General features: G+C 40.2%; 1 protein-coding gene across 10 annotated transcripts in view; it reads right to left on the reverse strand.

Moving 5' to 3' along the window:
* The window catches only part of LDB2 (LIM domain binding 2), a 218,357-nt gene extending 206,053 nt beyond the window's left edge, over positions 1-12,304 (reverse strand). For 3 of the 10 annotated variants that reach the window (XM_032686167.1, XM_032686168.1, XM_032686166.1), the window contains exon 1: positions 11,984-12,304. In XM_032686167.1, coding sequence (XP_032542058.1) covers positions 11,984-12,115 — 132 coding nt within the window. In that variant the 5' untranslated portion in view covers positions 12,116-12,304. The remainder of the gene's footprint in view (positions 1-11,983) is intronic. The other 7 variants (XM_032686163.1, XM_032686165.1, XM_032686169.1 and 4 more) reach the window with 3 other exon arrangements.
* Between the last annotated feature and the right edge of the window lie 7,219 nt (positions 12,305-19,523).

The raw sequence follows: 19,523 nt of genomic DNA on the forward strand, positions 1-19,523 counted from the left end.
GTTTTGCTTAAGGTAGCCCAGTTTCTTTCAAAATGACAATTTAAGCAGTACCTTTTCCACATAACCAGAATAAAATATTTATAACTACCTCACTTATTTGCAAGCACATACAGGTAATGCCTGTTAAAAAGCAAAATCACTTAAGACTCTGGGTAGTTTTGGTACTGTAAGTAGTCTCCAAAAGGCAACAGATGTGGGGACGGGGGAGGGGGAAGTTGATTTTGTCTTTTTAATATTCAAAGTGGGTCTGTTCTCACTGGCTAATTAAATCAGTAGAGTGCAAACAATAAAAGAAAAAAATAAGTGTTGCCTTTCTTCCCTAGAACAACCTCTCTGATTCATCTGTACTTATTACAAGAATTTATTTATCACCAGACTTTACAATATTCCCTTCCCAAACTGTCATGAAATAAGATACATATTCCACAGCACCAGTTCCCATCAGAAAGAATATGCTTTTTCTGTGGAAAGTTGTTTTTTCCACTATTAAGAAAAAACAGACTTGGAATGAGCTTCTTTGATTGACATGAAATTATTGAAGAATCACACTAAAAAGCAATAGATTTAATAACAATATCAGATGTACAAATCAACCAGCAGAACGCTTCCCTAAAATATATTTGTACTTGCTTGGCAAAGCCAGTAGGTTTGCACGGGTGTGCTGAATTACTTGAGAAGTAACAAAATGTATTAATAACATTAAACAGTCATCTTCCAGGAACTTGGAGTATTATGGTATTTTCTAGTCAAATAATTCATTGTAGTGCATAAATACATGTAATATCAATTAAAACATTTTGATTTATGAAAGCAAAATGACGGTATATTTAGATTTGGTTTTGAAAGTATTTTAAATACTACTATCTACTTTTAGCCTTTATTTAATTACAATACATAGCACAATAATCACAAAGTGCTACAGACACGGACCAGAACTCCACTGTACAAGAAGAGAGAAAGCGGTCCCAGCCCTAAAAACTTATAATAAATATAAAGGTGTGCATCCTGAAGACAGGGTAGTGTATGACCATCAGTAAACACCTAACTTTAAGAGCATAAAGCTCAGCAAAGGATCAAAATACCTGTGTGTAAAATAAGGCAGACTGCATGACCTGAGCCCTGTGCTGCTACCACTTCCCACACCACTGAATTAAATGCAGGTTTGGGCATGTATGTCTATGCATTATGTTTAAGTGACAGCATTATGGCCACACCTGGAGATAAGGGACACAGACCCTAAGTACACAGAATAGAGGGATGCAGACCCCTTATATCGTAAGGCAGTGTATTCAGCAATAAGTTGGTATTTAGCAACAGAAGACAACTATTTCAGCCCAATTGTTCCTAAGTTTTTGAAAGCATCAGAGCCAAATAAAATGTTAGGGAACATAACACGTGAGTTTACAAGCAACTCCTCTCAAATGGTCAGGATCATCATGGAAGAAAACGTGGAAATGCTTGTTTGAAGACATAACAAGTGATTATCAGGAGACCAGTGTCTGGTAATGTGAGGTTCTGAGCATTTATAGATCCAGTGTTTCTTCTCAGCTCCACGCATTATTTGCCTAATTTTAAATTTACCAGTAACCCCCAGCAAAATACAGCTTTATTGTAATTAATGAATAATCCACAGTTCAAACACTGATCTATTTAAGCCCAGATTCAGGGATGTACTGAGTTGCATGCCCAATGCTAACTATATCTTAGTTAAAGCTACTGTACAGCTACCATTTAGACATAGCACCAAAAAGTACATTGCACCCTTCAGGCACTTTTTTGATTAGCCAAATTAATGGTTGCAAACAAATAAAATATTTACTCTGTACTGCAGCCAAAACTAGTGTTTCTTTATGTAATCTGAATGATGAGCAAACACCCAGGCACTGCAGATAATAGCAGCAGGTCAGACTGACCAAAATGATGTCCCAGCTTATTACACTTTGCAGTAAAATACATACTATAAAGACCCCAAACAGAAATTAACCCATTAGTGCTTAATTTAACTGTAGCTTGAAAACACAGTAAAGTAACCCAGCAAAGACATTTCTGTTGATAGTTGTATGAAGGGATATTTGTCAATACCCATTAACCTCTGGTTTTTACCTGTTAGTTTTCTAAAAGATGCTTGTGTTGCTTCATAAGCCACAAGGTGTCACAGTGGCTCAACTGGTAGGATTCTTGTCAGTCTAGACACGCAGGTTGTGGCTTCAGGTTACATACCAGTGCTAAACACCGCTCTGTCTGGGCTACACTGCGTATTTAGAAGTGCAACCCTTTGGATGCAACAATCAGTCAAGGTGTAAGTTGGTTGCTTCAGGATGTTCTTGATGTGGGTGTTAAACAATCTTACAGCACTGTCAAGGAAGAGAGGTATTTGGTGCACTGGCACCTTGACCAATGTTTTGTCTTTGCTTTATTAACCCTGCCAGTGTTAAGAGGTACTGAAAGGAGCTGAGCTAATAATTCACATCAAATAATAAATTTTATGAATTCCACTGCGTTCTGCCCAGAGTTGCTAGGAATTAATAAGAATTTATCCAAATGCATTAATTATTCAAATTTAAGACATATTTTTGCTTGTCTTTCATAACAAGCAGCATGATGTAAGTATGCAATATTCTGATACGATTATACGCTGTAATTGGTCATATATTGTGTGTTATTGTTTTGCATCCTAGACTGGATGAGCACAGATGGAGCTAGAGCTTAAAATGCCAGGAAGCTTAGAAACTTTTTACCATTTTTCTAATATAACTGCATGCTAAGCAGCGTTCCATCCCATGAAAAAATTATGCACGTGAATCATATTTACTGACTTGTAATTTTCCCATTGCAACCAGTCATTGTTATTAATTTGCTTTACATTCATACACCAGTCAGTCCTCACCGCAAAGCAATCAGAGATTCTTCTCTGATGTATTTAATTTCTAAGTATCATGGTTCTATCTGGGAGATTTTGGAAGCACAAAACAGGAAACACAGTCTCTCAGCTTAGCCCATATAAAATAAGCAAATTCTTTCAAGAATGCTTAGCACATTGAAATTTGCATTCTGCAATGTAAGAATAAAACTCCATTGATCAAACATTCACAGAAACGCATAAAACCCATAAACGTAGCCACAGCAAATTCACTGTTAAACTCAAGTGAAGTGTCACAGAAATTTTGCATGTAGTATTTGTTGCACTCAGGTAATGAATGTTTATCCAGTGTGTTGGCTTTTCATGTCCCATTATTCATGCCAACAGATTCATTAAAATGGGCCTATGCTATTTAGCATAATCAGCAGCATGCATAGGTGTGGCCTTCAAAGAGTTATTGCCAGAGTTTACAGGCACACTGTTCATAAATGCAAGCAGAACTCCAGTCAGTGCAAAACACCAAGCTTCCCACAAAACATATGGTAATTTTTCCTGTGTAAAATGGATAGATGCACTATATAATGCATAATTTCACCACATTATATCTGAACTTCTAATTGCTTAAAATGATACTTCAAATCACATCAACAACATTATTACCTAATTACCCTAAGGGTTAACTGATACTCCAGTGATTAAGTCTAGGTAGAAGTGACAGAGCTATGGTATTGCTTTCATCCACTACAGCAAAAGGTATAGTTGCAAACACACATCTAGAATCTGTAATCTGTCAATGTTTTTAACATCTTGGTATAGTGAAGAAGAAAGCTGGAGAAATGCTGGTCAAGTACAAAAAGGAAGGAAGGTCCCTCTTGCAAGAGGCTGAACAACAAAAATTATTTTCATTTGCTCTAAAGGAACTATTTTATAGCAGTTCTTTTCTTTTCGCATTATTGTGATGTGAAATAGAGTGACATGAAAACATTTTTGGTATTTAAAATGGGTTCAAGAATTATGGAAGATGGTGACACTGATCTGAAAAGGCAAGTTACTATCAGGACATGCGGGACAGAGTAAAGCAGACAGTTGCAGGCCTTTCTCCACTGCCAAACGATCCATCATGAGACTTTTAAACTGCATGAAAAAATCAGAGCATTCTAGGTGCAAGGCGCTTTGTATTCTCTTTTTCCAGCTGTAAAATACTATCCCAGTTGCAAAGCTCGAGGCAAAGCACATGTCATGCCTGCCTTGCACATCACAGCTTGGAGTATGTCTAGTTCATAGACGATGGTTAGGAATGTTGGTGCTGCTGACTGCTTTCCTAAGGGATGAAAGTACGCTGAGGGTGCTTCTGTTTAAACAGGAATAAGATTCAACAGTTTCACTCTATTTACTTTCCTGTTTTCTGAGCATTTTTGTCTCTCTACTGTATTTAAAGATTTAGAATATTTCCTTTTGTATAATGTGGTTGTTAATATCTCAGAAATCTCTTTGTAACCTACTCTAATACAGATGGCAGTTCTTTGTGTGATAAAATCTCCAGCTAATGGCTGAGGTAAAACTACACAACTGGAACAAAAATCACAGTAAGATACATTAAATACTTCAAATACATAATGTGCTGCAAGTCATAATTTTCTAAATTTACTACTTTAGAAAATAACATAATAAAACATGTGAAAAAAAAATGTTTGAAAGTCCAAAAGAAAAGTAAAAATAGTCCACTGCACACATGATGTGAGACTGCACCTAATACTCATACAGGGACAGTTGTTTTTTTCCCAGGTATTTTTGAAGAATAAGCAGAGCGGATCTATGATTCAGTCTATTCTTGAATCTGCCTTAACAGAGGTTTCCAAATGTGATCACTTTTATATACACGTTTCCTTTTCCCTCTGAATGCAACAGATAAGGTCATCCAACTAGGCTGTGCAATTCTTTTGGATGCTCCAGTCTGCAGCTAGCAGTTGCAGTAAATGGAACTGCAGTAACTGGATGGGATCTGAATAGATACTGAATCTGCTCTATGTGAGTAATGTGATGTTAAAATTATACCCAGAGGTTAGATTTCTCCCTTCCCTTTTTAAACACAGGTACAAACAATGTTTCTGCTCAGCTAACCGGGCTTGGCAAACTTAGAAGCAGGGAAGACAAATATCAACAGGTATTGCAGATCATGTGTGACAGATATTACAGCAATGTTCCAAGTTATTAGTTGCTCCAAAGGATGAGAAGATCTAACTATTTAGTTTGCAGGTGACCAGACACTAGATTTCAAGTACATTTAGAAATCTACATAAAATTATGGCTTTACTGCATCAGTTTGGAGTTTGCGGCTCTCCTCTGGCCAAGTATCTGAATGCGAATATTGACAACAGAAAGACCTGAGGGAAAAGTTCTACTTTGATACTTATATTTTGACTGTATTTATCAGAGTTATTCATAAAAAAGTACACTGCTACACGCAAGTCTCATGCTTCAACCCAAAACAATCTATGAGTCTACGATTCAAGTCTGTATGACGAGGATGGGAACACTCCTTGGCCAGGAGTTTCCACATGGTATGCCTTCTTGACCATACTGTAGAAACAACAAGGGAGTACCAAGGCAACCTAAGTCTCATGCAGAGAACAACCTGTTCTTGTAAAGTTTATGGCCTTTGCAAAGACTCTACACTACCAACACTCTTGAATCCTGAAGAGGTGATAGGCTTAGAAACACACCAAGCCCTACTTCATGTTTAGTTCTGCAAAAAGGTCTCATTTTTCCAGATCAGTTGGTTTTTCATTAACCTCTTAAGGCATGAAAGTGCCAGAGTTGTTTCCAGAAGCGTCAACTATTCCCATACTGAGGTTTAAGATCTGCAGGTGGTTCTAGTTGATCCTCTGTTACCTCAGGAGTACCAAGTGGACTATTGAGCTTAGATCAATAACTTACAGGCTTTAGTTTAGTAGGGCATGACTGTCCACCACAATGTGAAAGAAATGGAAACAGTATTCTGACCATAAAATTATTTCCCTCTGAAATTTTCACGGTAACCGAACACAGAAACAACACACAGTGAAAGGAAAGACACAAGCCTAGGGAGAATATTTCAGCCAGGGGTTTGGGGATATTTCTTTCATTTCTATTTGTGTCTAACAAATAAGACCATTAAGACCTGACCCTGCCCTACCACAGCCTTTTTTTGGAGACCAATCATCAGTCACTTTGGGGTAACCTTGTTCCTGCCATGATCACCCCTCTGAGGCATCAAGCAGCCCAGAAACAACTTTTGGAAAGGAGCAGCCAGGAAAACTGAGGATCTACCCTGGCCTGTTTACACAGTACAGTGCAGGAAAGAAGGTTCTTCTTGGGGAGGAAACAACCGAACAAAGTACCAGCATGATTGGAACGTCTGTTTGCAGTAGATATGCAACTTCTGGCAAAGAGATACAAAAAAATACCATTTGAATTAAGGAGTCCAGCTAAAAAATATTGCAAGGAGTTTAGCAATCTACCCATACCCTTTCTTTTTAAACAAAGAAAGAGTATATATCAAAATCAAATTATTTTCCCTTTTATCTGACCTTGCAATCCTACTGCAGGCAAAACTCCAGCTTAAATAAGAGCCCAAGACTGGGTCCTTGTTATGATCTTTGTTTTGTTCCTTCTCACTAACCAACAGCTTCTATTTTTGACACTGGATCTGCATAGTGAATCTTGTTTACATCAGGGAAAGACTAGGTCTAAGGTTTTTTTAAGTGGATTAATGGTTTAAAGAGTAAAGAATGAAAAAGAGAAAAGGAAGGGTTGAAAAGGTTTCTTTATAGAAAATCATCTAGTAAGTATCAGCGTGATTGCAGACAAGACCCATTCTTACACTTTTGCACTGATTCTTTCTCCGTCCTCACCAGTCCCTACCCCCAATAGCTCCCCGCTCCTTATGTGTGCAGTTTCCCTTCTATATTATAAGTTCGGCGGGGGAGGGGGAAGCAAAAGCAGCAAGACATCCCTGATTGTAAACTAAGGATCAGCATGTAAAGGAAGTAGAGTCTTTTTTTTTATTCCCCGGCCTCATAAGAATTGTTAGTTTGTAACAATTTTAATTGAAAACAGCTGCAACTGAAATTTTTTAAGGGATGAAAAAAGTATATCAAATAAAAAACAATCAGTAAAAAGAGCCTTGAATCCATTCTGAAATCAGTGTATGCCTAAAGGCATTCAAGGGGTTTTTTTTAAACTGACCTATTAGTTTCAGCAAAGCATGGTTCATAAGTACTCTCAAAATACTTTACTCATGTTCCTAGAATTGCTAAGTATTTGTATATTTGTGGGTGAAAGAGTATTTCCTCAAAAATACCTTGAGACAGAAGTTTATGTGTTTTCTCCTCAACAAAACAAACTCACTGGACAAACTCAGACTTACGTACACAATATGAGAGATGTGTTTGCCATACTAAGTTGCTATGTGAACAAATGTGATGTCATAACATAGATTTTTATGACTAATCTATTAAAAATGTATCAGGAAGAAGAAGATTATTTCATCAGATAGCAATGTGAAGAAGTAAAATAAGTGAATTTCATCAAACTGCAGAAAATTTGTTTTGCTTTGATTTGCTTTAAATATTTGGTTGCATATAAATGTCTGTGTAAGCTTCCGGTTCATTTAGTAGCTTTTAAATAACCATAACATCCTCCTTTATTTTCCTTTTCATTTTCTTTACATTTTCTTCCATTATGAAATCTCTACTTTGTTAAATTCACTATATAGTTTCATAGGAGTTTAATATCATTTGATTAAGCTGGTTGTCTTTAAAACAAATATGCTACTAATCAAGCTCTCCAGTCACCCTTAAAACATTTTTCTGTTAGCCAGAGGGAAAACTGTGTTTTGCATGTAGTGGTGATGTAAAGCATAATCTCTTGTAGTTACAGAGGAAGATACAGGTGAATTTAATATATTGTGATACACAAAAGTTCTAACAGTACAGGGGACTAAATAAACAAGTGAAAGGCTTGATACATTTCTTTGATTACTGACAATAAAGCAATGCCTCAAACTTTAAACTGTCAGCGGCTCTAAGTGATCTCTCCATGGCACACTGTAATGTTACTGAATAATTATATACAAGATATAATCACCTTTTGTTTTCTTTTAAGTGTGAGCATTTTCAAATGACTAAAAATTGGAACAGAAAAGGATTTACAACATCAAAGAGGAAAAGAGATGCCTTTTTAAACATCAAGTTTTATGAAAAACGGAGAAAACATTTACGCTACTTTACCTATGTTGTGTATTGCTACCTAGAACTTCAGAAACTGCTGATTATGCCACAACAGGATTGCTTTCTTGAAATGGTAAACCAACACAGATACAAAAATATTAAGATAAACTGAGTTTGAGTGAATGGTGATGAAATCCTTAAAACCACACACAGAGCAAGGAAAACAGCTGCATTTTGGTTAACCAGAAAGTTAATCAACTATGAGAGAAAAGTAAGCAAGACTTATCTTTATATCTGCCAGAGATTATTAAGCATTTAAATATTCATTTTTTTTTCTTTAAATCAGGATTGTTGATGCATTACAAAATGGCACTAGATACTCCCAAAGTATTATTAAGAAAGTATGTATTGATTTAGAAAAAAGTATTATCACATTAGATTTCTTTGAACAACTTTTAAGGAAGGTAAGGTGTTCCTGTACACTATTTAGTAACTCAGACTCCCTAATTTACTTTAGATCACATAAGAATTAGCTAGATGGTGGACTTTTGCCAGTACTTACATCATAAAACCACCCCCTGCCTGGGTGTGATTGGAATTCTTCGCCTAAGACTGACCCTGAATTTAAAAAGGCAGTTGTAGGTTCTGTCTGAGGAGCTCATAAAGTTATAAGAAGTTTGGAGAGCAAAAGTTTGCACATCTAACACAGGCTAAAGCTGCTAATTCTTTACTTTCATGACTTCCATTTCTTCCTAAAGAAAACAAGAACAACAAAGATAATTATGTTGCATCTAAATGACCTTTCTTTATCACTCTGTACTTCATCTGCTTAATACACTGAGCACATCCTTCATACTGACTGTTATTCCCTTCCACCCAATGCTGACAGAAACCAGAGTGGAAACAGTGGATTTCTCAGGAAGGGTCCCCAAGCATAGAGTTGTTCTGAGGACACTTCTACAACACCCAACAAACAACTGACCCTGCTGCTCGGAGAGCAGGAGAACAAATGGCATTTACTGGTGTGTTCCCCAATGGTGCTTCTAGGAGCTCATTGCTTTTTTGGAATTGTTTCTCACCTACCTGCAAGCTACAGAGAGTTGCTACAGGAATTCACTACAAAGGCTAGCAGATGGAGGGGAGAAAACAGATAGACATGACATACAGATACTCCTTCCACAGCCTCTCCATCCATCCTCTGTACAACATTATTAAATTATGTATGTTTTGCTCCGCCTTGGAACTTCCACCACTGCAAGGGACAGTAGAGAATCTGACTCTAAAGAATTATTAAAAACATTTTTATTTTGTAGGAAACCAGGAAAATCCCAAAGGCTTTCCACGGATATATTTGGGATAACAGCTGTAGTTTCCCATTTTTTAATGCATCTTCACTTGGCACTGGCTCTCTGCACAAGTTGGGTCCACGTGGAATCTGCCCGTTTGCTACCCCCAGTCTTTTGGAGAGTTTCTTTGTTATTCCGTTCCCCTTAAGCTGCTTTGCCTGTGCTCACCTACCCCCTGGGGCTCACAGAGCACAAGCAGCCTCCTTCAGAGACCAGTGCCTAGATTATTCCAAAGACTTCCTGAAGAGAAATGTTCATGCAGTAAGCCTGTATCACCCACAGCACAAGCACATTCCTTCCATGACATACAGGGCTCTGGATTCAAAAAATTTAGAGCTGGTTATACATGCTCCAGAAGCCTTCAGTTACCAATCCCAAAAATGATTGGAACTGCATAAAATTAACATGAAACTTCCACTCCAGACCTGCCCCAGAAGCCAGCATGAGTCGTCACAGACTGTCCACATCTAGTGACTAAGTGTCCCAGGAAACTAGTTCAATAATTTTTTTTTATTAAGGAGACGTTTTAATTGGACGATGAATGAGATGAACTGAAGTTACCTAGAAAACACATTTCAATGAATAACAATGATTACAGCACAGAGCTCAGAAATTAAAAAAAAAAAAAAAGAGAGAACCGGAATGTAAACGCTGAACAATCACACAGCAAAAAAATTTTTACTCTGAGCAACTAAAAGAAATGCTAGAGCATAAGGCCTTCATTAGCTAAACATCGTCTGTCAAAGTAAAATGCTGCTGAAACCTATGGCAGTCCTAGCAAGGAAGAGTAAGTTTCTGCTTTTTGCCCACAATGGTCCATCTGAATGTGTGCAGCAAAAACTGCAGTTAAATGCCCTGAAGTCTAACTCAGCACACCTCAGCAACGAAGGAGGGGGAAGTTGTTTCACAAGTCCCTCAAAAACTTTTTCTAGTGTAATATTTGTAAAAGAGTTGCAATCAGAGACTGGTCAATTATTAAAAGTACCACTAATAATATGTAAAAAGGCTAAATTAGCACTGACAGGTTTTAGAGCAGCTTGTATATAAAACCCTGAAGAAATCACTCAATGATACATGTTTGCTCTTTTCCCTTGAAAAAGTCTAGAAATTATTACATGAATATGTACAGGAATGCAAGGAACAGAATTGCAAGACAGTGACAAATGAACAGTACAAACAAACCCCCACAAACCCCCTCTTTCTATTTAAATGGCAGTGACCCTCTACAACCAACAACTTGGGGCAAAATTGACAAACAGTTGCCGTGATTTTGGGAGCAAGGAGCCGCTAGGAGTTTTTAGCCAGCACGAAGTGTATTACCAATTACTCCCCAGCAATGTTTTAAGTCTGGCAGTGGTAACTGCTGGAAAAGCAGTTACCCCGTGGTGGTACCCAATCAGAAAGCAGGTCACATCTCGTTAGCTGTATCATATACATTAAACGTCACAGATTCTTCATGGCTACGCTGACAATTCAGGCATGTGTGTTTTATTTTATTATAACCTCATGTTATCTTAAAGAATCACAATACAACAAACAGATCAACACGAGATCCTTTACCATGCTACATGGCACAAATCTGGCAGATATTTATCGTTATATAAAGCTGTTCACTATAACAGATTAATACTTTTTAAAAGTCTTTTCAGGGCACCACTAATACACTACTATGAAAAATTGCAGCAGCAAGAATGTTTGCTGCACAAACACAGACACATGGACAGAAATCCAGCCTGATTCAGCCACACACTTTTTACTTCAGCAGAATTTAAAAGTGTGCTTTATTTTACGATGTAAATAACAAGACACAGCCCCCACTACTTTTTTTCTTTAAGTGACAGAAGTATTTCCCCCTCCCATTCAGTATATTCTTTGTGGTGGCTGATCTGGATTTTGAAGCCTGGGTGTATAAACCACTAGCACATTATACAAAGCATAACCAACAGTGAATGTAGTTTACGTTATTGGATACTTTTGACAGCTATGTGATAAAGTAGCGAACCGACCATCTCTCTTGCTAAAAGCAACAGCATTCTAAATGTAAACACAAATTTCTCTTGCCGGTCGTCCCAAGCATGTGTTCTTTAAGAGTATCCTAGGAATAAGTTTTTAAAACTCTGCTCCTGTTTTCAGTTATCATTAATTTTTAATTTTAATGAGTTTACAAAACAAAACCAGAGAAATGTTTGTCTCTCCCCCTAAACCTGCAACAGTTCAGAAATAATTTTGTGCAAAATCTGAAGCAATACCTTGCAATATTATAGCTGCAAATGCCAGCAGGACAGATCCTGAGCAAACAACACACTAAGGCAAAGAAATTTCCTGAGACCACCGTTACAATCAACCCTGAAGTGCTGTACTGTAATTTCACGATTTCAGCCTAAGCTGGTATCTCCTCAAAGAGTTGCTCTGCGTGGAATCATAATGAGGGATTACCCAATTAAACTACTAAATTAATTAGGGTTCATGCCTGCATATACTGCACTGTCTAGTGGGACGCTTCAGCTGGAATTCGGGCAGAAACCTACCACGGTCCATGCACAGGAAAACAAGGCTGGGGGACTTACCTCCGTCCGCGACTGCAGCCTCTTGTTCATTTCATATATTCGGTACTCTGGTTGCACCATGTATGGTGTGTGTCTCCTATAAAATGGGCCAAAAGGAGAAGAATAGAAAGGGTCATGTGGTGTGCTGGACATCTTGCCTGCTTGCAGAGATTCAAGCTACACAGAGTATCATCAACATCCATACAGAGCACATGGGCTGTGTGTTCTTCACAGTACAAAGTAGCGGCGCGCACACACACACACACATCCAGGCTGCACGCACTGGCTGGGGACTGCTGTGGGAGCCCGCTCCGGCGGAGACGGGCGGAGGGGGGGCGTGGGGGGGGAGCGGGAGCGGGAGCGCACAGGCTCCAGACAGGGAGAGGGAGGCTGGATAGCTTCAGGCACCGCCGCTCGGTTTTAAAGCAGCAGTTTCTGGAGGGGTCATTTCCTGTCCGCGCCGCCGACTAGTTCAGAAACACCATTCCCCCCGCGGCGGGCAGAGGTGCGGGGCTGGGGCTCGCCGTGCCCCCGTAGCCCCCCGCCCCCCCTCCCCCGGAGCCGGCAGCGGGCTCTTTAGCATATAGGTGGTTTAAAAGCTGCCTGAGCCAATCACCCCGCGCCGGGAGCACGCTCGGGTAATGTCAGAAATGTGATTACTACAAAATACATAAACACAGGCCACGGCCATCCCGCCGCGGGCAGCCGGCGCTCCACCCGCGCCCGACGGCTCCCGCAGCGCCCGCTCTGCCCGCCCGGGGCGGCCGCGCCGCGATACGGGGGCTGCGGCTGCGGGGTGGGGGGGGCCGCACCTCGGGGGCACGGCGGGATGGCCGGGGAGCCTGCACAAAGACATAACCCCCGCACGCCACACTTCACACAATGGAGAGCACTTAGATGCCAGCCGCAGAAACCTCCCGGAAAATGGGAAAGCACAAAGGGACGGGTGGAAGAGCGGGACCCCCGGAGAACTGCCAGCAGTCCCCTTCTGCGGGGGTCAGGAGTGCACAAATGGGTCATTTTAGAAGCGGCTGTCCGGCTTAAAGGCAGTGGCAGCTAGGTGGGAGACTGGCCCCTGTTTTCAGGATCATTCTTGGGCATAAATCCAGCAGTGGTTAGAGAGCGTTGCCAATGAAGGATATCTAACATTGGGGAGGGGGGGTCCCGAGGGAGGAGAGGAGGGCAAGGGGAGTGGATCCCCCTTTGGAGGTGAGGGATGAACTTTATCTGTTGAATCATACTTGCAGGAAAGTGCTGGGAGCAGATACCACGTGAAAGAAAAGTCCTCAAAATATAGAATAAACAAAAGGGTCTCATCTGCTCCATGGAAAAGTGCAAGGTTTAGGAGGGGAGCCTTCAAACTACCTGTACAAAAAAGCCCTTGAAGCACAGACTGTGTCCTCATACACAGCTGTAAAGTATCAGGCATTATTTACAGTATTGAATAAATGTAAAAACAACAATAAACAGTGCTGAATTAATCTCTCATGTAAATTCATTCAAGCAAATGGAACCACTCTAGGAACAGATTTAGTTAACTAATATGATTAAGAGAATAACAATCAGCTGCAGCCACAACGGTTCTCAGTCAGGGTGCTCCGCATGAACGCTGCAGGATCACCCATTTCACAGATGGGGAAATCAAGGCATGCGCCATTACTTTTTCTAAATTTTTCTAATCATCCCAAAAAATATTTGATCACGATACGGCTTTACCCACTTTACCCACTGCCAAAAATGTAATTCAAATCTGACTGAATGCAGGAATGTTGTAAGACATATTTGAAAAATCCCAGTTTTCGCTGGCATTTGGCTCTCTGGAAAATCTGACCTCTCTTTTCAGAATAAAATACAGAAGTTCACATGTTATATTCTACTGACCACTGATCTGGATCACAATGTATCTTTACTGTACCAGTAGCTGTTTAGCAAAACTATATCTGTATGCTCTTATGGAATGACAGTTTCCATAAGAAGTGACGTATTGAGCTGCTTTTACAGACTTCCCACAGCTTCTGTCACTAAACACAGAGACAACAGATAATACATGGGGAATTTCACTTCTTTCTTTAAGTGCACCCCAGCTAGGTAGCAATACTACACTGCCACTTGGTTACCATTACTGGAGGTGCTGAGTTTAATAAATAGCTTGTGCAATGTTTGGCTCAGTAGTTCTGAGGTGACTGTGACAGTGCTCTGCCAGGGTTCACTGGCCCTATAAGAATCCTGTATCATGGCTACGCACCTAGGAGAAGACTTTCCTGTGTGTATCTTGTACTATAACAGATCCCAGCAGATACCTTAAAGCCTAAGGCCAGAAAAATTACAGTTACAGCATTAACATACACAAGTTTTATAACCGAAGTACCATCTTCTTAAATAAATGTCAAAAAAAAACCAACCAAGAATCCACCAAGTTATGGGTTTTACTTTCTTTGCAAAGCAAATCCAAAATAAAACATATTTGCCCAAGAAGGGACACACTTTTTGAATTAAAATGGCAGAATTTTGCATAGCTTGAAAAGTGTTTCTGTTTTAAGGACTTTTAGATCAAGCTAAAATTCACTGCTTCGAGAAGTTAAACATGGCCATTATATTAATATTTTTTATTTTGGCTGCTGGTGGGGGGAAAGGAAGAAGTTCCTTTAAGTTAAAAAAAAAGGGACAAACTTGGAGTAGTGAAAGTGAATGAGGAGGAAAGAACAGTAGGATTTGCTTTCATGATTGAGAACTGCAGATACTCCCCTCAACCCCCATATAAGAGCTTCTGTGTACAGGTCTAGCACAAAGCAAAAATATGCAGTGATATTTTAATAATTCCCATTGATTAACTGGCAAATTATCCAACACCTACAGCCCACCAGCAAGAACCAAGTCCCAGGGTAGGAGCCTGCTAATTACAGGCTCTGGCAGCTCTTCCAGTTGCCTGTTGTCATCTAGACTGGTGTGATGCTCAGAACAGTAAAACAGAAGACAGAATCAAAGGAACATAAAGTTACAGGGATCCTGACAGTGTGTCAGCTCTATTCCCACTTGGATCTGCCACCTTTAAAGTTTTGTGTGTGCTGTGGGAGTGTGGGTTAGGGGGCGTGTAGCCAGCCCCATTGCCTGGGCTGCTCCAAACCGCCATACCACTGTCGTCAAGCTGCTACCCAAAGAGACTCAGGTGTCAAAACCAAATATCTAGCCCAAGATTTAGTACAGTCAATAAATTCCTTACTCTGGAAAATGAGTTTAATGTGAGCAGAGGAAAAACGAGGTGGAGGAAAAAAGAAGAAGAGTCTAGTCTTCCCAAATCTGACAATGCATCTATTCCTGTGCTTGCACATATGCGTGGCTACCAAGAGATGAGGAAACAGTATGTGTGTGCAGAGTTGCATTTACATGGATATGTGCACATGCAAATACTGCTGCACCTCAAAGCAGTGAACCTTACCCCAGCACTCAGAGGCCAGAAGGGAACGATTGTGATTCCTCCTCACTTAACTCAGTCCCCAAACCTGCAAACTGCGTTGGCTCACCCCAACCCAGCCTGAGTGCTGCACACAGACATGAAAGGAGACATCAGAACAGAGAAGAACCAGGACACAAGCTCGTGATTCCCAACTAAGGAAAATGAGCTAGGCAGAAGTGTGCCATCAGAGCTCACCAGCAGAGACAGAGCTATGTTTCGTGTCTCTCTGGCCGGGCAGTAAGCCCTCGCACCCCAAAGAAGGGATGGGATGATCTGGCCTCTATCTGGGTGCCGGATTGCCCTCTCCTGGGCAGAAACAGAAGATCACACACAAGTCAAGGACTTCTTTCTCTGCCAGTTCTGGAGGACAATTTCCCTTCGTCTCAGAGGGAAGCATGGGCTTGGAGCAGAAGGGTGCAGTTCTTTTTCTCTGTGCCCACCTGTGTGACACCTGTAATGCCCCGAGTTACACTACAATAGAAGGACCAAAACCAACAGCAGAAACTTCTTCCAGGACAAAAGCAGGGAGCTAGAAGGGATGGACCAAAGTGGTTTGTTCATCTGTCCATGCTAGAGCCCCTGGCTCATGGGGTCCTGTACAGCTTGAGCGCGAGGGCACCCACGTTGCCACTCCATGCCCCTGAGCAGCACAGACAACCCTGTAACACAGCACTGCCAAAAGCACCACATGCAACCAAGGCACAGTCCTCGCTTTGCCAAGCTTACAATCAAAGCAGCTCTGAAGGCTGAACTATTTTTAATAACCACTTAGTAATAATAATAATGCAGAAAAGGGATGCAGCTGTAAATATGTGTAATTTCTGTATTTATCCCTAGTATGCGTTGACTGTTCAGTCTCTGTCAATAGTCAGGTTTACGAGGATACATTTAAGGTGGTTTGTAGCTGTTGAAAGGCAGAAAAGCAGAGACTAATCATAGTTAAAGGTGCATCACATATGAAGTGCTAAAAACTAGAGATACTTGAAATTAGGTTTCTGGAGAATACTCAAGTAAACATGATTTTTAATTTTTTTTAAATAACAAAACTACCTTTTCAAACTGTCCTTTGTTTATAGAAAAGCCAGAGAGTATTGGAGACTTTTGATGAAGTGACCTTAGATAAAAGAACAAAACTGTTTTCCTGTGGATACTAGTGAGTGACTAAATGAAATGTGCTTATCAAAAGCTGGGGTGCACAAAGAAGAACCACCAGCAATACCCCACCATCTGTAATATATACTCAATTGCAGAGCTCAAGCACAAGATTTTGACAGGTTTCAGGTTGCTTCCATTAATTTCTATAGCTATAGAGTGTACCAGATGCTTGCAATTTATAGAAATCTAGAAACTGTAATTTGCTTGCATTAAATATTAATATATTGAAATAAAAAACATATTCCGGAAAACACTGTCCTTCATAGATAATTTGTGGACAGAAAACCAAATAAATCTGTTCAATCCATTGTTAAAGTATTTACTGAACTCGATGTACACTTTTAGGCTTTTTCCATGTAGATTACTTTTTTTTTTTGGTTGTGATAATTGTCCTTTTCTGTAGTAATAAATAATGTGATTATTTTTATCAGAAGGATTTATAAAATTCATAAGTGGGGCCCACCAAAACTACTCTGTTTCAGAGTTTATAGTGCAGCAAGAAGTGTTCACATCTTTTAAATGCTTCAGGCTTTTTGCAAACACAAACCTACCTTGCATAAATTACATATAATAATAATTCAATACATATGAAAATTCTAAGAATTTTCTTCCCCTATTTAATCCTAGTAAATTAGAGTTACAGCTCCAGCACTCACCAATGATGCTAGAAGTACCTCTGAATTGACGAAAACACAAAAGGGATTTTAAATATTTTTTTGTTCTGCAGGTATGCAGCATCTTTGTCCTCAGTTAAAATGGATATTAAATTTTGTCTGAAAACTTTATGAATGTCGAGGGCAGTCTTTGAGAAACCTGCCCATGTCTGACCAAGCAGTGTGTCTGCTTTACCCATCCAGTACCTACACAGCCCCTGCAGGAGACAGAGCAGGAGGAATAAACATGAAACAAACTCAAAGCTGTGAAAATCATATTTTGATGTTACATTGATTGACCTTCTAAACTCACCAAGATATAGCAGACAAACTGACTTATCTCTCTTCGATTAAGCTGTGGTAAGCCAGGGCTCTGTGTGTTTTAGTATCCTCCCTTTGTGTCAGTGCAGAGGGGATACTGGTCTGTAGGAGTTCTCAGCTGCAGTGTGGCTCCTCAGCTCACAAGAGACACTTAAAGCACTAGAGGCTTCATTTTGCTCCTCACCGTGCTGTCAGTGTGGTACCCTGTGTGGACAGTACACTTGGGCAGCCTCTACCTACGCTGCATCACATCTGGGTACTGTAACTACAAAGTAAGTACATCATGACTGTTGTCAGGGGAAATAGCTCCATGAGGTGCTGGGAGGAAGAGGATCAGGTCTCAAGTGTGGCATATTCAGCCCTTGACCTCCACGGGAGCTTCTCTGGGCTGCAATAACTTCGGGATACCAAGGGACATCTGCCCTTTGACAGAATTGGATCATCTTCCAGACTAGCAAAACACCAAAGAGATTTTATATACCTTGGTTTTGCTGAATCTCCAAGGACACCATGAAGGCTGCTCTCCAGAATCCAGCAGCTTCAAGAACATTTCTGTCTTGTTTTGTTCCCTCTCCCACTTCTTTCTGTGTTCATTTCTCCTGTTTTCCTTCATATTACGCATAACTGCCTATAGTCCCTTTTGGAGTGAAGTTCCTTTTCCAGGAATCGTTTCTAGGTATCTGCCTTGGTAGCTTCTCACCCTACATATTGTGTTTCCCCACCCCCTGCACGGGGATACATGCTGGGGTGGATTATCACTGGAGGCTGATGCTGGAAAGTGCTATTTGAAGCACCTGATTCTTCATTCAAAGTGCTCAACAGGTTTTGCTGAGCGTGTTTTCCCTGAAGAAAGTATGAAGAGGTGATGCTGAGGATGGTGAATCCAGAGCAGTGAAGCAGGAGAATGAAAGTGATGAAATTCCTGTAATTTGCCTTTTGCAGACATCTCACAGTGGCTGAGGAGGAAAACAGCCTTCAGCAGCAGAGGAGGCAGTGCTGTGGTTTATAGCGTTGGCAGACAGCCAAAAAAAAATCTCCAAAGAAGTGGTGGGGGAGGCTATAGGAGCAGACTATGGTCTGGGAGACTGACCCTCCAGCAAAAAATCAGACAGGCCAGGAGAGAGGTAAGGACCTGAAGAGTCTGAGCCCCTTTCTGATATGCTAGTTTCCCTTACAGACAAGCTAAATATGAATTAAATGTAGGTGAAAGAGTCATTCAGCTTTAATGTATTATGCAATGTGTTATTCCAAATTTCTTTAGTCTATCTCAGTCCAAAGCAAGAATTATTATAACTACCCTTCAATACAGTAAGAAATAAGAAACACCAGACTTCAACACAGTCTTTAAGCAACCCTACCTCCCTAATCTGCTCTAACAAATATATGGCAGCATATCCTGCCTGTGACAGATCACAAACTGGGCTTTAAAAGGGAACAGATATGTGAATATGAAAGAGACAATCATTTTGGCTAGCAATTCACACAAAATGTTTATTTTGGCTAGCTTTTCCATACAGGAAAACTTAGTATTCCTTCTACATAACCAACCCCACTATACTGATTTACCTGTTACACACCTCACCCACTGCTCAACTTTCAGCATATTTCAATTAGTTGAAAGATTACTTTTTAAAGGACTCAACTGGGAGCACTCAGCTTTGGAGGCATTTCGGTTGAGTGCTAATTAGCAACTAGCTGACTGTCAACTTTTCTTCTTCGAAGAGAGGGAAGGGTTGGTGATTCCCTTCTGAATTACCTGGCAATCAAATACATGTTGAAATTTATTCATTAACTTATAATAATCATCCCTAGCACTTCTTTGGCAATTTTCATCTTCAAAGCACTTTATAAACATTCATAGAGACACAGTGGTGATTAGCACTATGACAAAACTGTGCAACTTCCTGCATACGGGTCTCTCTCCCTGTTTTACAGGTGGGGAAGGTAAGAGAAGAATGAATGACTGAGAAAGTCAATG

The sequence above is a fragment of the Chiroxiphia lanceolata genome, chromosome 4 (genome assembly GCF_009829145.1).
Source record: "Chiroxiphia lanceolata isolate bChiLan1 chromosome 4, bChiLan1.pri, whole genome shotgun sequence".
Taxonomy (NCBI): Eukaryota; Metazoa; Chordata; class Aves; order Passeriformes; family Pipridae; genus Chiroxiphia; species Chiroxiphia lanceolata.